The 17,625-nt window shown below is 38.7% G+C and overlaps 1 protein-coding gene across 1 annotated transcript in view; it reads right to left on the bottom strand.

The window, feature by feature from the left end:
- GUCY1A2 (guanylate cyclase 1 soluble subunit alpha 2) overlaps window positions 1-17,625 on the bottom strand; it is a 137,362-nt gene that overhangs the window by 111,827 nt on the left and 7,910 nt on the right. The window contains exons 2-3 of the mRNA XM_039718384.1: window positions 10,699-10,760; window positions 10,086-10,207 (exon numbers count right to left, since the gene is read on the bottom strand). Of these exons, the coding sequence (XP_039574318.1) occupies window positions 10,086-10,207; window positions 10,699-10,760 (184 nt within the window). The remainder of the gene's footprint in view (window positions 1-10,085; window positions 10,208-10,698; window positions 10,761-17,625) is intronic.

The raw sequence follows: 17,625 nt of genomic DNA, 5'->3' as shown, positions 1-17,625 counted from the left end.
AATAGCAAATAGCTAAGAAATCATCATATTAATATGTTAAGAAATCATCATATTAATATGTATGCACAAACAGATATTCATACTTTTAAATCTCATTGCTCTTTATAGTGAAATGTGAGCAACTTTAGAAGTCTGTGTGTAAAAGTAAGCAGTCTGGCAGGGACACCCAAGGCTGTAAGATTGCAGAGGGGAACAGAGCAGCACCAGAAACCCCTGGGCTATTCATGCAAATGGCCAAATACATCCCACAAAGCCACCCAAAAGACAGCACAGGTGAACTGCCTTTCAAGTGCATTATACAAAGACAGTGGAGCAGCTGCCCTGGCGCCACTGACTGCAAATGAGGTTTGCAGAACTGATCACTCCTGGACTCTGCTGCCACATATGCAAGCCTCACCTCATTATCACTACTGGGAACTCTGCCTCAGTAATTGGCCTGAGGTTTTGCTGATTGTCTTAGATTGGTCTGGTTGTCCACCCCAGAGAACAGGCAGTTCAGTCTGGGTGCAATATACTGACTCCAAGCAACATGAATTAAACCTGGCTTGAGGACATCCCACTACTTTTAAAAACATTTGAGCTTTGAATTGAGTTACACACAGTACCAGCAGAAAATCAGATCAACTCTAATAGAAAAATAGATATGACCAAACTCAACCAAACTGCTGGTCTATGTTAGTCATGAATTTTCACTACAAGAACAAACATTATGATATACTAAGACAATTAAACTAAGTCAAGCAACCTTCAGAACCAAAAATCATAATGTTTCTATCAAGGAAGTTTCTTCCTTAGCCTTACCAACAAAACAATAATTTTTGCATGAAGCATGATGTTTATCTTTGAATAAAAAATACTTATTTAATAAATTCCTTGTTACACAAACACACACAGACTATTTTTTCTGTATTTCTCTGCAAAGCTATTGTCTTCAGTGATGCCTTTGTGTAAAGCTGCACAAAATATTCAATATGTGTTTTTACTGAATTATTCCTGCCTCTCTTACTGAAAAACATTATGAACAGATGCTCACCTAGCACTAATTCTGTATATACTTCAGTATAACCTTTTCATTTGTTACCATATAAATGATCCTAATCTTTTGCAAGTCCTCTGTAGATTTTCTCCCTACCTATATTTCTACATAGCTGTCGTGGTTTAAGCCCAGCTGGCAAGTAAACACCACACAGCCACTTGCTCAGCCCTCCATCCCGGTGGAATGGGGAGGAGAATCAGAAGGAAAACTTGTAGGTTGAGATAAGAACAGTTTAATAATTGAAGCAAAAGGAAAATATTGTTGTAATAATAATAATAATAATAATAATAGGAAATAGTAATAATTATGACAAAAGAAAAAAAACCAACACGTGATGCCCAATGCAAGTGCTCACCACCAATGCCAGTCCCTGTCCTCGTTCAGGTCACTCCCCCATCTTATAAACTGGGAGTGACATTCTAATGGTGTGGAATGTCCCTTTGGCCAGTTTGGGTCTCAGCTGTGCTCCCTCCCAGCTTTCTTGTGCCCCTCCTCATTGGCAGAGCATGTGACACAAAAACGTCCTGGGCTCAGGATAAACACTACTTAGCAACAACCAAAACACGAGGACATTATCAACATTATTCTCATATTGAATCCAAAACACAGCAAAGTACCAGCTACTGAGGAGAAATTAACTCTATCCCTGATAAATCCAGGACAGTACCAGACTGGGAGATAGTTTTATTGCAAGTAGAAAAACCTTCACGCTAAAAAAAATAATCCCAGAACTCACTGTCTGTGTAGTGCATGCTTTCTTACATTTAGAGACTTCCACAGGCTAGTTGTTATCTTTAACTATTGCATTCAGTATGATTTCCAATTTCAACATATATGGTACTTCCTGGGGTTTGTTTTTATGCTGAGAAAATACAAACAAAATTAAAATAATCTTCTTATAACCTTCAGATTATGCATCTATATAAAAAGTACAATCTTTTCAAAATCATCTCACATTCAGTTGTTGAACAATTGTTTTTCTCTTTGATTTTACAGTGAATATGGCACTGAAAATGTGAGTCACCTTCTGTTCATCAAAACTGACAATTTGCTATTCCATTCTTAAAAGCCAGCATCTCCATTTTTTCTTTTTCACTGTGGACCTCTGAGCAAAATTTTCATTCAGCTTCCCAGGAAAAAAGAAACATATTTGATATCTGTATGAGGGCCCAGCACTTCCAAATGCAGAGGCCACTGAACTCCTGTATCACCTCATGTATGACGCCAACACAGCTTCCTAATGAGCACTGGTTTGCAATTAATGTGGAGGAAAAGGTCTTTCCTGGCTTCACCAAGACACTCCACTAAGTGGTAGTAATACAAAATTAACCAAAAATCATCCCACCAATCTCTGCTACTCCCCAACTGAAGTAACTTGTTATTTTGAGCTTCTGCTCTTTACAAAACTTCTAGTAATATAGTGAATGAAGCCCTAAAAATGCATTAGTCTCAATGTTTTTTGTTTTCCTCCTAGAGAGGGATCTACTGACGTCAGGAAGACAAATCACATCGTAACTTTAATGTTTTTTTCTTACTAGATTCTTTTTGTTGCTTTTCCTTACAATGTCACTTTTATTCTAGTCCATATTGGAGAGAAATTAAATATGCACATTGAAAATTGAGGCAAAGCAACGACAGAATGAAAATATTGCTATAGACCTCCACAAAAAGCACTTTTGGATTTGTGAAAAATTATTATCCTTTGAAAATGTGTCTGAAAGACACATTAAGAGAAGGGATCCTATATTTCCTATCCAGATCCAAAATTACCAGTCTTTAAGCACAGGTTCAAAGTACAAATTAAATATTTCACTGAACTGGAGCAGAAATAGATGACTTCATCCTTAATAACATTCTAGCAAAAGGTCTTCACTTTCTTTTCAGCAGTTAATGTAAACTGAAAACACACTACAAAATGTCAAGGAATTAATACAATATTTTTAAGTATTTTGAACATTATGAAGTGGAGAAATTAGGTAAAATCTGTTCCCATAAAGAAAATCACAAATCATAGGCTCTTGAGAAGCAATCAGAAGATAAAAAATCTGATGTGATAAAAAAATATTATGTGATGTGGAAAAAAAATCAATGCAATTCATTAACTGGTACAACATGCAGAAGGAGTTATAAGCCATCCAGTTTTTCCTAAAAGTAAATAATGAAGACAATGACTGCAGAGTGGCCAGCATCTGACTCATATGGCATTGAAAAATACATTTTTTTCTGAGATACCATTCAGAATCTGTAAATATCAAACCTTAAGTGGCTGGAACAATTAAATATGCAATTCCAGACCTCATACTGTGAACAGAAGCAGAATTTGCCACCTTCAGTTATAGCAAGTGTCTCTTAAATGTTTTTGGATTATCAAATTTTTGGCATCAGTAACATATTTTCTTTAAACAGACCTGTGGACAGAAAGACAGGTGGCAGTTCAGAATTCCAAGGAATTATTTCACGTGGTAGGGAAAGCAATGTTTAGTCTCTGAATAAAAAAGGTTTTCTTTTGTACAGACTAATGCTGAAGGTACAGTAGATGAATCATTTGGCTTGTAAGTGAGCCTAGTACCAGCATCTAATTCCTGTATAAATTACTTAGATTTTACTTCATTATGATTGTGAATTTATCTTGGGAATCCAGATAGCATTTTTATATTACCTTTTTGGTAATATATAAATACAGTAACATCATTTTACACCTTTACATATGGTTGTGACACAACTGAAAAATCTATACAACACTTCTCTTACAGTGACATGCAGGGCCTGCATATCTTTCAAGATTTCACAGAATATAAATGAGAACTACTGTTAAAAAAAGAACTCCCGACATTTGTTCACCTATAATATTTCTTTTATCCACTTTTAATGAGGTGGTATCTTTCCTTGTCCTTTGACCAGTGATAGAAATGCCATTGTAATTACTGCCTTTTGATGAGGAGCTGATTGCCAGTTCTTAACATAAATATAAAATATTCTGCTCAAAACTGTTGACACACGAAGCTCACATGAGATATTAAGAACAGGCAGTGGAAGAGGTTTTCGGCCCCATTCAGTGCTCTCAGTAGCAACCAATTCTGCAAGCAAAGCCAAGCTATGTGAAGCAAGACTATCATGATTTTATGTCCCCCACCACCACCTGGGAGGCTCACTTCTTATATTTCCACAGGGCTCATTACATGAAAGCTGCAGTCATTAGATGGGTAGTTCCTAAAAATTAGGCAGACCAGGTTTGTTTCATGCTAACTCTAGAGATTAAACAGTAATAAGGATTTTTTTCATTTGTTTTTTTTAATTAAAATAAATATATGTGTCTTTGAATAAACATAGGGAGCAGAACTGCACTTCCTGGAACGAATAAAATTGCAATGAAATCTAAAAACTCTTCCCATGAAATGCAAAATCATCTCTCTTAATTCCTCACATATATAAAGGGATCAACTCATCTGACTAAACATAGAAATCTAATGCTCCTTGAGTCTTCATGAGGCATCCAAGATATCTACCAAAGAACCAACAGATAGTTACTGTATCTGCCAAGGTGAGGGACCTAAGGGAGACCTACACACTTCTGAAGGTTGGACAGAGGCCACAAGACACCTCACAGCGCCTCAGATAATGACAAACACCTACATTTAGTCAATGAATCATGGCCAGAAAATGTTCTTTATAAATAGACTTCCACAAGATGCTATTGCACATCATAATTCCAAACCGCTCATTATCTGCTGGGAGTTCATCTGCTTTCTAACAATAAATAGCTCTGATTTGAGAAGAGTGGGACGTCTAAGGCCATTTGGTATAAACATTTGTCCTTTTCTAATTGAGATGTACTCATCTCAGAACTGAAATCACATGAATTATGTGCTTTTTGTTTAGATTACTTTTGTGTTGCCAGTGCACTGTAACATCTGCTAAATAACAGGAGCCCTGTGAGTATAGCTTAGACCCCCCAGGATAAAGTATTATTAGAATCCATTAGTATTGCCAATCCTCTGGGCCATGTAACATTCCCTTTTACGCCATTTGTAAACCAACAACTTTAATTATAAATCAGGCTGTGTATCCTAAATTAGTTGCATCCTAATGACTAGCCGCAGTTCTTAGTGCAAAGGGAAGTGATAAAAATTTACATACTTTCAATATCTAAGCATTTACAGTTCCCAGACACCCCCCAAGCAGTCAGTCTACCGAACCTTTGTTTTTATTTTCCAAACACTACACTCAGTCTAAGCTGGCTAGCAGGTAGGCTAAGATCTGTCTTGGCACCTCCTTTTCAATTATTTCATGCCTTTTCAAATATAGTATTTCTCAGCAGTTATTTAATAGTTATCAGAAAGATCCCAAATATATTCCTCTTTAACAACAGAGGATCATAGAAGCATAGAATATTCTGAATTGGAAGGGACCTACAAGGATCATCAAAATCCACCTCCTGGACCTGCACAGGACATCCCCAATAACCACACCATATACCTGAGAAGTCCTAGTGCTTCTTGGAATTCTGTCAGGTTTGGTGCTGTGACCACTTCCCAAGTGCTCAGCAGTGGAGGAATAAAAATTGAATAGCCTTCACCTCAGTGAAGCTCTCAGCCACCTTCGGGGTGATTAACCTTTTCCTAATATCCACCCTAAACTTGCCCTGATACAGCTTCATGCCATTGCCTCATATAAGATTTTCTTAGTTTCATAAAGGAAACACAGATCTTTAACTTTGACAAATGTACAGAGAACAAATGACTTTTATGGAATTATGCCGTTTGTACTAAATGAAGGATCAGCCCTGCAAGATATATTTAGGCATAAAGTGATTTGCCCTATATAAAGCAGCCTGCAGCACATGTTCTCTTTGGTAGTGACAAGCAAATGTCACCCAGAGCAAGAACTCTCTAAAACCTTACACTAACAATGGATTCCACCTCCTCCTTGGTGACTTAGGGAGGCTGAATCCAGAAACACAATTTATCTCCCTGACAGGGCAGGGCTCTGGGCCAGGATTCCATACAACTTATCACCAGGTTGTTAGGGAATCCCTAAGGAATTGCCACTGCACTTTATCATACTCCAAACAGAAGATGCCCAGATAGATGGAAAGACAAGCAAATTCTTCACACCACTCTCTGAAACAAAATCAAAAGAAAGAGCATTATTACCCCTCAAGTTACAAATGCCTAATAGGAAAAATTCTTGCAATACACTCGAGTCCACATGCAGAGCTGACTTAGCCATTCATATGTGCTGTGCATTTTTAAGCCAAATTTTTATGAGACAAAAAATAATTATGTTGTATAAATTATTTGCTTGAATTAAAAAAATGGAGGAGAATTTTTTTCTGTACCTTAAGCAATGGAAAGTCAGATAGGTAAAATTACTTCTCCAGGCCTTTCTGCTGAAACCATGATCTGATACAAGTGTTATTTGTAACTTCAGACTGTGTGACCAAGTGTAATTTATAGAGTTTATCTAACATGGTGCTCCAGTACATGTAACTTAGATTTGCAGTTTAAAATACACAAATGGGCTTTCAAAGACTACATTTCTTCCATGTCATTAGAGACTGGGTATGAACAGTTACTGCTGCTTTGCAGACTTTGTATAACAGCTCATTTTGTAAGACTTTACGGATTTAAGATACTTTTCATTAGTTTTACTATCAAAGTGAGGACAGATTACACAGTTCCTCAGCAAGATGCAAAGAGGCTCCAAAAGAAATATCAATGCCATTTAAAAGATAGGTAACTGCCTTAATGAAGTCCCTTTCTTTTTTTTGCCCTGTAAAGGACTGAAGAGTGAAAAATAGTTCACATTCACAAAGGCTACATAATTGTTTGCAGTGTCTGTTTGGAGGACGTGAGGTGAAGGTTGTAAAATTTTTATCTGACTTCTGCATTTGGGATGTGAGAAATATCATGTGATATATTGGAATACTGAGTGGGGTTCAAAAAGGAAAATTGGACATTTCTCTACTGTAAAACTCAGTAGCACAGACCTTCTTTGAATATCTGCCAAAAAAATAAACAGGAGATAGGTCATGAAGGCTTTATATCCTGGAAAAAATTCCTTACCATAGCAGTTACAAAACAACAAAAAAAAATTTCATCCATAATTTCCTGTTGCCGAAGTTTTAATTTGCAGCTACATGAAGGTCTTCTGCTTTATTCTGGAAGCATTTAAGTAAAAATGCACACTCTAATCTTGCTTGAAATCAAATTATTTTAAATCATGAGGACAAAAGCAGTCCCAAATGAGATTTGCTGTCATTGTTCAAAATGCTGAATGTACAAAGGGTATGAAAATGTCTTTACTTTAAGAAGGTTGAAATGTGAATAGCACTGACATATGGTTTAAAGGATTTAAAAAATCCTGTTATCTCCATTATACAGATGGGAAATTGAGGCACAGAAAGAATAAAAACTTGCCCAAGGTCAAACAAGGAATCACTTCAGATACAACTTTTCTCTCTAACATACCTCAGTATAAGTTTATAGACACCTAAGAAAGAAATGTGGTAGTAATCCACACAACATACTTCATCATGAACATCTTTCTCTTATCATTATTTCTAAAATAGGTTCAAACCAACACTGTCAATCTCCTCTGAACACAGTTTAGTGGTGTACTTGGCAGTGCTGCATTAAATTGGACTTGATGATCTTAAATATCTTTTTCAGCCTAAAGGATTCTCTGTTTCTACATGCTTATGAAGGACACTGTAGAAGTATGCATGCACCAATTAATGAAAGCTGAGTCCATCATGAAGCTGTCTGGGCTGTCTTTGAAAGGATCAAAAGTTAAATGACATACTACAGCCTCAGAAGCTGTCATTGTAAAGGAAAACAGTGGGATTGATCTGGTACCACAAACAGTTTACAGCATGTGAACGTGCGGCCATGGGTTCCTTCAATTACAGTAGTTTAAAGCAGGGAGACTTCTATTGATGTCTAGACTTGTAGCAGAAAACTCAGCAAGGAGACAAGGAGAATCAGGTCCTTGTGCTGCAGGAAGATGGTAACACACCTTAGTGCTGACTTGACAGTCGGAAAATTGCAGCATTCATACATGATAAATCACATGCACCGAGCTGAGTGAACAGCTTGCAGTCAGCGCTTCCTTGTGAGCAGTGTAAACACCAGGACCACAGTGTGAAGCATCTGCTCACAGGCTTCCAAGCTTACCAGTGATCTCAGCATTTGCACTCTTGTGATGAATAAGGAATGCCAAAGGACTTTTTTAGAGGTGGTTAGGAGATTGCAAGAGGTGAATCATGTTGGCAGTATCTAAGGTCAGAGAGGAGGAAGATGCTTCTAAGCATCTTTAAGGAAACATTTTTTTCCAGCCCTAGACAGCAAGTGCCTCTTACTGCTCGTATACATAAACCAAGAGCCAGATTTGGTTCAACAGTTTCTCTAGCCTTTACCACAGTCAGATTCATGCTTGCCTCCTGCCTCAGCAATGCCACGTGCTCCAGGTACACACCCCAGTGGTTATGTCCCTCTTTCACAGAGGCAGCTCTTACCAGTCCTTATTCAACAAGAAAAATAACTGTGTATGTGAGAATTAATTACACAGCCTCCATTAATTTTTTCCTTGTTGTGACAGGAGCTACAATTAAAATAAAGAAGCTGGGTTTACTGCTCATTCCCTTAGGTTCTTATCCTGCATAGGGAGAAAGATTGCTTTTAAATTATCTCAGTGTTTTGCTCATACTGAAGTGGGTTTTTTTACTAAGAATTCTTTCTTTAGGAGGCGAACTTGTCCAAGAAAAACTCTCTGCAACCTAATTTTCAACAAAGCCCACTTTAATAGTTCCTCAAGATAGAAATGCTTAGATGTTATCCCTATACTTTGGTCCCAATCTGCCCCCAATAAACATGCATTGTGAGGATAACACTAAAGAAACATGTTGCACGTTACTTAGCCATGCCGAGGTGCTGGGACTAACATATTGCTTTAAAAACACTATGAAGGTGAAAAACTATTCATAACTTTTTTGTATTACACATACATTGTGTCACGGTGAAACAAGTACTGAATGTCTAGTCTGGCTTTTTATAATATTAATATGCACCTGATAACATGAAAAGTCTCTGCTTTGCATGAGTTCTGCCTTATCACTCATAGCATTTGTTTTAGAGAGCTAGCATGCAAATATTTTAGAATTTTTAAAAAAAAGGTAACTAACACTGGACACATTTAGAATTTAATCTGTTCTAAATTCTCTCTAAATTCTCTCCATGACCACACATGCAAAATACAAAATGCCACCTCTTTCTAGCAGCAGTTAAAGGCATACAGAACATCCTTGACAGCACCCCGCATTTTACAGAATAAGGCAGTAGATAGCAAAAAAAAAAAAAGGCATTCTGAGTATCAGTGAAACACAGTCATCTCTAAACTACATCATGTCTGCTGTTTCACAGAGCATACTAAGTCTGCTTAACAGTTTGCAGTAAGAAAGACAGATGCACAATGCATATCCTCCAGAAGTATTTTAAGTCAGCAGGATACAATGATAAAGACCAGAACATGAGCAGACTATCCCCTCACCATATTCCCCTGACATAGGAAGTTAAAACTTATCTTCAATTATCGTGCACAGTCAGATTTCAGTGTTGTGCTTCTTGCTGAAGAAAATCTAAGTTTCCAGGTACACCCTGCTGCTGTTTCTCATGCCCTCTATCCACCAGGCCCACAAATGACAAAAGTGTCTGTTGTTCTGCAGAACCCCTATAAAAACACTAGAGATAATTCCAAGGCCTGCACAGAAGCAAGTTCGCTTGCCAAAAGCCTTTGAAACTTATTAAATCACTGGGTATTGCACAATACACATTCACTGCCTCCACTGACAATCACGTCTGGCTTGCCTTAAAAACTCAAAATGTATATAGAAAAGGAGACAAATATAGTAACAGTGCACCGGTATGCTTCTGCCTATATTCTAAATTTCTGTGGTTGGAGCAAAAATTTCTGGTTTCATTGTTGGCATTAGGATGGTCAGTAAACTTTCCTTGCAACTAAAGGAAATAAAGTCCCTTGAAAAAACACATACCAAGCACATTAGCCGTACACTGGAGAATTCCTGAGACATCTTCAGTTTCTTCATTGCCAGAGCAGTCTGTATAGGAGCATCTGTTTGATATATTGTGAAAATTCTTCTCTGCATCTCTGTAACTACAGAAACAAAAAAAAAGTCATAACAACTCCTTATACAAATGCAAAGTCAACAAATGTCTTTCAGAAGTGTCTTTCAAAGGATTAAGTATTAACTGCCCCATGATGGGCAATTTCAAGATTCAGCTGGACAGAGTGCAGAGCCATCTTGTCTAGACCATGCTTCTGTCAAGAAAGGTTGGACTAGATGAGCTTTGAGGTCCCTTTCTGACCTGATATTCTATGACTGAAAAGGATTTGCTATTGTCTTTTCATAAGAGACATTACAGTTCATTAAGCAGTCACCATCTGATGGGATTGTACAGAAATAGGACTGAACAGCAGTTTACCATTTACACCCAGATTATGTATTGCTATTCCAAAGCATCTCTAAGAATTTGAGAGAAAAAGTTAAAAATTAAACTGAAAAGCTTATCATGGTAGGCTGTGAATTGGAAAGCACGGAGCAAAGCATCACCATGCACCTTTCACTACCTCACATTAACACTTACCCAATAACTTGATGCTCAAAATACTGCAGTGTCTTTTGAAGAGTCTGCCGAATGGTCTGAGGCTATGGAAGAATAATTTCAAAAATTGTGAGATTAGGGAATTGGAGCACAGTTCATTTAACAGATCTTTTCATGCACTATTTTTCTTCAGTTTTACTCCTCTTTATCTTCCACCTGCCATATGCCCATCACAACAACAGATATTAAATATTATTATTCATTCCTTGTATCTTACTTCACCATTTAAATAAGGAAGAATTTTACAATGTGGCATAATTAATACTGCTTATAAGACTAGTTGCACATAACAAAGGAGCCACTTCACTCTCAAAAACAGTTCTCAAAAACTATCACCCACCAACTATCTCACTAATTTAAAATAATTAATTTGAAATAGTCTGCAAGAAAATGCCATTATTTTGTGATGAAAGTATCACCAGGAAAAGGGACTGAGTTTTTAAACTCTATATGCTCCCTAGAGCATTTTCTAATAAAAAATATTATAAAGATGCAATTTATTTCGGCTTATTTTCCTGACAAGCTATAACTCTTCAGTCATCTTTCAGATTACCAGAAAAGTCAAGTTCATTGGAAGAAAATCATTACATGCTTCAAGCACTTCTATGCTATTTCACTTTAATAGGTATTCACCAAACTACATATGTGCATAATTGTCTTTATTTGCACTATTACCACTACTACAGTGTTCACCAAAATACTTATGTATATAAATGTTTATTTTCTTAGTATTGCTGTTGCTGAGGCTACTATAATTTTGAATGAATTCATGAGAGATCTTTGGGCAAATAAAGGACATGTGATATCCATGTAATTTTCTCTCTTGAATTTTCCAAGTCACTTACGACAAAATGTTATTCCTCAAAAATTACTAGCTTGCATCAAATCTGAGGTTCTTCACCTGTCTATTTTGACCTGGTGCCAGAATTCAGACTGACATACAGAAATGAGAGTTGTAACTTTTTCTTCTTTATCAAAAGAAGACATGGACATTTTGATCAGACTCACAACAACACACACTGAAATTTTAGAGATGTTTGGTCTTTTCCTGCCTTTTGGAATAGGTATCTAATTGTTTTGGAAAGTAATAGTCAAAATGCCCCTTAATTATAGGAACCTCATTCTAAAACCACAATCACCTTTGAAAGTCTCAAATTTTGGTTACTGACCTACAGATTTAGCAGTTCAAGAGCTGAGCTCACCACTTGCTCAAACTCTTGCTCATGAGTTTGCAGAAGGAGTCATCTGTCCAGATGACAGCAGGAAGAAAAAAAAATGTATACCAGGCTACACTAGGTTTGTACAACTGCAGAAAATTTATTTTCAAATACAAAACTGTAAGAAATCATCTACACTTTTGTATTAAAAAAATTAAATTAATTAAATTGTAAAAATTAAAATTTAAATGCATGCACTCAAAAAGAGCATAAGAGGGCTTATAGGAAAGATGGAGACAAGCTTTTTAGCAGGGCCTGTTGCAGTAGGACAAGGGCAATAGTTTAAAACTAGAAGAGGATAGAATTAGACTAGATATGAGAAAGAAGATTTTTATAGCAACGGTGGTGAAACAGGAACAGATTGTCCAGTGAGGTGGTAGGTGACCCATTCCTGGAAACATTCAAGGTCAAGTTGGATGGGGCTCTCTTTGGGCAACCTGATTTAGCTGAAGATGCCCCTGCTCATTCCAGGGGGATGGGGCTCTCTTTGGGCAACCTGATTTAGCTTCCCTGCTCATTCCAGGAAGGTTGGACTAGATGGCCTCTAAAGGTCCCTTCCAACCCAATTAGTCTATGATCCTATGAACAAAAAAATAAAAAGCAGCTCAAAATAGATGCAAACCTTTTCTTGTTAACTTACTATCAGGAAATCACTTTACTTCTCTGTGGGAACGAAGTTACCTGAGCCAAAAGGCTTTAAAAGTTGCATGTTCTCTTGTAAAACACAATGGAAGCACCACATGAGTGAAACCATCACATATCAAAAAAACATCTCCTTCTCAGTGGTACAGCACATGTTGGAGTCTTTAGGCCTGATGGGCTGCAAGTATATTTAATGGCATGTTCTCACCAAGACTCAGAGGCTTTCCTGTGCTCAGGAGGCAGAAAAATCCACTCTTTACATACAGAAGAGATGTATTTTCTCACAGCAGCAACAAAGCAAAGCAGAATAGCTTTAAGCAAAGAAGTAAGAGCTGCCATTTCCCATCTCCATACACCATTTCCCTCAGCCCCACTCCCTACACGCAGAGTATCAGTATTCCACCAGCAACTCCTCTGACATGAAATAGGGAATAATAGAAATGTTTGATTGCTAAATTAAATCTCATTCTGGTTGTCCCAAAGTGCTTTTATTGCAAGCATATGGAATGCAGCAATGCTTGGTATCACAGCAGAGAGGAAGAAAAACAGCTTCTTGTCTTCTCAAGAAGTTTTGTAGCTTAGAACACCTGAGCAATCGTCCCCAGATTGTCTTTGTCCTTCTCATGCCTGGAACATATCCTGCACTCCTAAACCAGGGAATAATAATTTTGACTACCTCAAGATTTGACAATACAAGCAGTTTCCTAGTCCTGAACTTATTTTAATGGTAAATGTCCCTTCTCCTGCAGTGCTGAGTGGAAAAAAAAATTCCCATGTTAACTTTCTCTCCTGAAAGCTAAATCAGTTTCCTCGCTGTTGTCAAACAATTCTAAAAAACCCCATGAACTCACACCACTTTCCACTGGCAACTCCTATAGAATCTTAGAAATTTAAGTACAGACAAAAATAGGATTTACAATTAAAACACGGGTCATAAACAGAACTCAATATAATGCGCTCAGAGCCAGAATGAAAACTGATCCAAGGAGTCACAAAGTCTTTCTTTATCTCAGACAAGAATTATTATGGCATGTTGCTGTGCATCGTTAGACAGTCACTATGCTCACCTTCTCAGCTTGCTGCATTTCATCACTGGTGAATGTCATTTTGCTACAAATGTAATTCTGTAACCAGGGCCATGTCTAAACAAAACAGTGAGAAGAGATATGACACCTGTTTAAAGCTGCCTACAAGGGCAGTTTGGTGCACTGCCTTTTCCACTACTGATAATGCATTGCTCATGAGACAGAGAATGAGCAGAATAACATTTCCACCTCTTTTTTTTTTCTTTTTTCTTCTTTTTTTTTTTTTTTCCAGTAACAAGACTGGATGGAGGCAAAATAGCTAAACCTTCTCCTAGCAGCATGGCATGCATGACCTCTCCCAGAAGCAGAGTTTTACCACTCAAGGAGGTAAAAGACAGCCTTTAACCACCCACCTCCTCCACTGTAATGCCATTTAGGTGCTCAGTGCCACTGATTTACTGAAGAGATTGTAAAGTTTCATGCCTACTTAAAATTAAAGGATTTCATGTAAATATAAGCCGGGGACTATTACCTAAACAATTAAATGTCAACAATTCCTTCTGATTATGATGATTGACTAATATTTGTATGCATCACAAGTGGAGTAGTCACATCTGTTCACATGCCTAAGGACAAATCAAAGTAAAACAAATTCTTGTTATTCCTAACTGTAAATTAATCCAAGGATTTCCATACCAGATCACATCCAAGCTCCATATGGAATGATGACATATAAGGTATGAGGCAACACTGGAGATACTCAGACTGATCTCTTGCATGGCAGAGAATAGAGGACTTCCCTAAAATAACTCTGAATTCAGATATCAGGCCACGGCTAACCCTAATGTGTCAGAATAATTTGTAAAAAATTACTGAATCAATGAGTCATATAGGTTTGAAAGAACCTCTGGATGTCTCCTAGACCAACATCCTCCTCATAGTAATTTGAGTTAAATCTGGTTGCTCAGGTCATTCTTCAGACAAGTTTTGAATTTCCCCAAGGATGGCAATCTCAAAACCTCTCTGGGAAACCTGTGCCAGCATCTGAACACCCTCATGACAACTCATTTCTTTCCATCATTCTGATTTTCAACTCCCAACTCCCAATTTTTTTGCCTCTCATCCTTCTTCCACTCTGTAGCCACAAGAAAAGCCTGGCTCCATCTTTCCTACACACCCTGCTCAGTTCAGCTGTAGACTGCATTTTTCTGCTCACCCTTTTCTCCACAGAATGAAGCCCCTTCCCCAATAAGCATCATTTAAAGCCGCCTTCACAAGGTTGTGCAGCCAATTAGAGATGACCTCAGCTCACTTTGTCAGATTCTTGCTCAGCAGTCCTTGCTCCTCAGAGCATACCCCACATCCCTGGAGATGACAGCCCTGCCAGCAACACCACCATCACAGCTACAGACTGCCTGCTGGATGTGCCTGCACCAGCCAGAGCCTTCCCCTCCACCAGCAGGGCTGAGGAGACCCCAGCTGCGCCCCTGCGCCCTTCACCCTTGCACCCAGAGCCGTGCAGTCACTCCTGACTCCTCAAGAGCCCTCCTGGCAGCATCACGGGTGCCCACATGGATGAGCAGCAGTGGTCACAGCCCAGGAGACAAACAAGCTTTGGCAGCCTCTTTGCAATGCTTGTGTGCGAGCTCTTGGCAAGCGGCAAACCTCCCGCGACAGCACGGCAGGCTGGCACACGTCTCCTCAGGAGAGAGCTTCTGATACCTACCACCCTCCTCTCCTGGAACCTTCTGAGGGCTGAGGCTCTGCTGGATCTGCTGCCCCATCTGAAGGGAGGGAGGTCATCTCTCCCACTTCTTCACAGGACACTTTACCTTCTCTGTACCTGATGAATCACAGGTGGAACTGGGACCTTAGTTATGCTGTTAACAGTAACCAACCTCCAGCCTTCTCCATCTTGAAAATTTCCACCCTTTACTCTCCAAACTTATCTCTATTTTTCTCTCCTTCCTTTCGACATGGAGTTCAGGTTCTGGACTTTGCATCCTCCCTCACTATCTACAACAGCTCTTCCCCCGGCACCTCACTGCTCTGTGACCAGAGTGCCCGGCCTTTGGCACCACCAGGCAGCAATCCCGGTGGTGGCAGCCCTGCCACGACAGCCACTGTCACTCTGCCAGCCACCACTGTTTACAAGATGCTCTCCTAGAGAAATGTGCCCTTCCTGCTAGCATCCTGCTCTCCAGTAGTGCAAAACTGGTTCAAGAAGATAGAGGAGTAATAGTTCCTAAAAAAACTCCTTTTATGACTAACTGGAGAAAATCTTTATGAAGACATTTGTCTAAATGAAATCAAAATATTCCTGGTTTTTAAACTCAGACAAGTTCTTTCAGAAAAGGATTCTAGTTTAAACTGTGGGGCTTTTTTTCTTTTTCTGAGTTCAGTTTTCTGTTCTTGCAGTTCATTGCCTCAGTTTTCAAGGCAAAGGGGAAAAAACTTCCTCTTTAACTGCATCCCTTCTTAGAAGTGTCTTTCCTAAGGCAATCAAATATAAACTTTCCAATCTTCTCAGAGGACAGAGATTTTAGCCTATTCTCTAGCCATTTTCTGTTTCCTCTGAAATGTCTTTCATTTGATTGCAACACCTTTGGAAATAAACGCTAGGGCTCATCTGCCCAACTGCAGGCACCCACAGTGATTCATTTCATCCTCTGGTTGGCAACTAATACGTGCCTGAGGACTCAGTCTTTATAAATACCCATTTCTTTCTTTTGTCTAGAAGAGACATTGATTGATTGCTACAGACTTTGACATCTTAAAATGTTTAGGTAAGGACACACAAACCCCACACTGAGGTGACAGAACTGCACACAGTATCCCAGATGACTCAGTCTGAATTTACATAAATGTAGTTTCAAATTCTCCGTGCCATTCCTGTTGCATCCTAAGATACCCAGATGGAATCAGGGAAGAAAGGGGCTGTATAAAACACTGCCAAGCGAGAAGCCAGGTACACAGAGGGTTCCTCCTTAACCCTAACAATGTTTCAAAGATTTTTTCCTCAGAAAAGCTAAGTGGCTCCTAGCTGAGCTTCAGAAGGGCTTCAGCAGTCCTGCTGTCAAAAACTTGAGAGCTTAAAATTTTAAATATGGAAACTGAAGCATTGAAGAGCATAACAGGCTCTGCTAGAAATCATTTTGCTTCTATCAGAATTTCTTCAAATATGTCCATTGGGTCAGGGGGCTCTCCCACAATGTTGTGCCCTGGGGAGTTGCAAAGTCCTTCCCAGAGGAATCTGTACCCCTGCATGCAGGAGAGCCTGTGGACCTCAGCCAAATCAGCACTGTGATACTGAAAGTTTTAAATCCTTCAAATTTCAAGTGTTCAATCACAAACTCAGCAGATGTGTATGATTTTAATAGCCAGATTCACTGCCGGTGATCATTCATTAATGAAAAACATTTGCTTTTTCATATTTCAAAACCAATTTTAGTCAAGTCTTTGTGCTTAGGTGACTGCAGATCTCTAGGCACACACAAGCAGGTGTGCATCTGGCCCATCTGAAAGAAGATAAATGGCAAAACAGTCATTTTCTGTCTGGGTATTTTTAATATTTACCCCATGATCATGTAAGCAGTGAAAAATTGTTCCCTCCCTGTCCTTCTTGTCAGCAAAATATTGAATTAAAGAGGTTGTAAACAAAGAATCAAGGCTCCAGTTGAAGACAAACATTTATCAACACTCCCAAGTGCCAGGAGGGGAGAGATAAGCATTGAAATTGCTGTGGCTAGAGAAAAGCAGAACTGAAAAAGAAAAGGAAGGCTCCTTCGGCATTCAGCAAAGTTCTGATGCAGAAAGGAGGAAAACTCCCTAGCAGGTCCTGCACAGCCAGCACTCTCCTTGTCCCATTCCCAATAGCTGAAAAATGGAATGATAGGGAACAGACAGAAATCAGAAATGGAGAAACAGTCACAACATAAGCAACCATCTGAAATTTTAAAAAAGAAATAATCTTTAGATTTTTAATAGTGCTTTTGATAATATAATCAGGAAAAAATACAGGTCTG

Source organism: Passer montanus, unplaced genomic scaffold (assembly GCF_014805655.1).
Source record: "Passer montanus isolate IOZ18808 unplaced genomic scaffold, ASM1480565v1 scaffold4, whole genome shotgun sequence".
Taxonomy (NCBI): Eukaryota; Metazoa; Chordata; class Aves; order Passeriformes; family Passeridae; genus Passer; species Passer montanus.
Note: the sequence above shows the minus strand (reverse complement) of the source record. Positions and strands in the feature narration are given on the sequence as shown.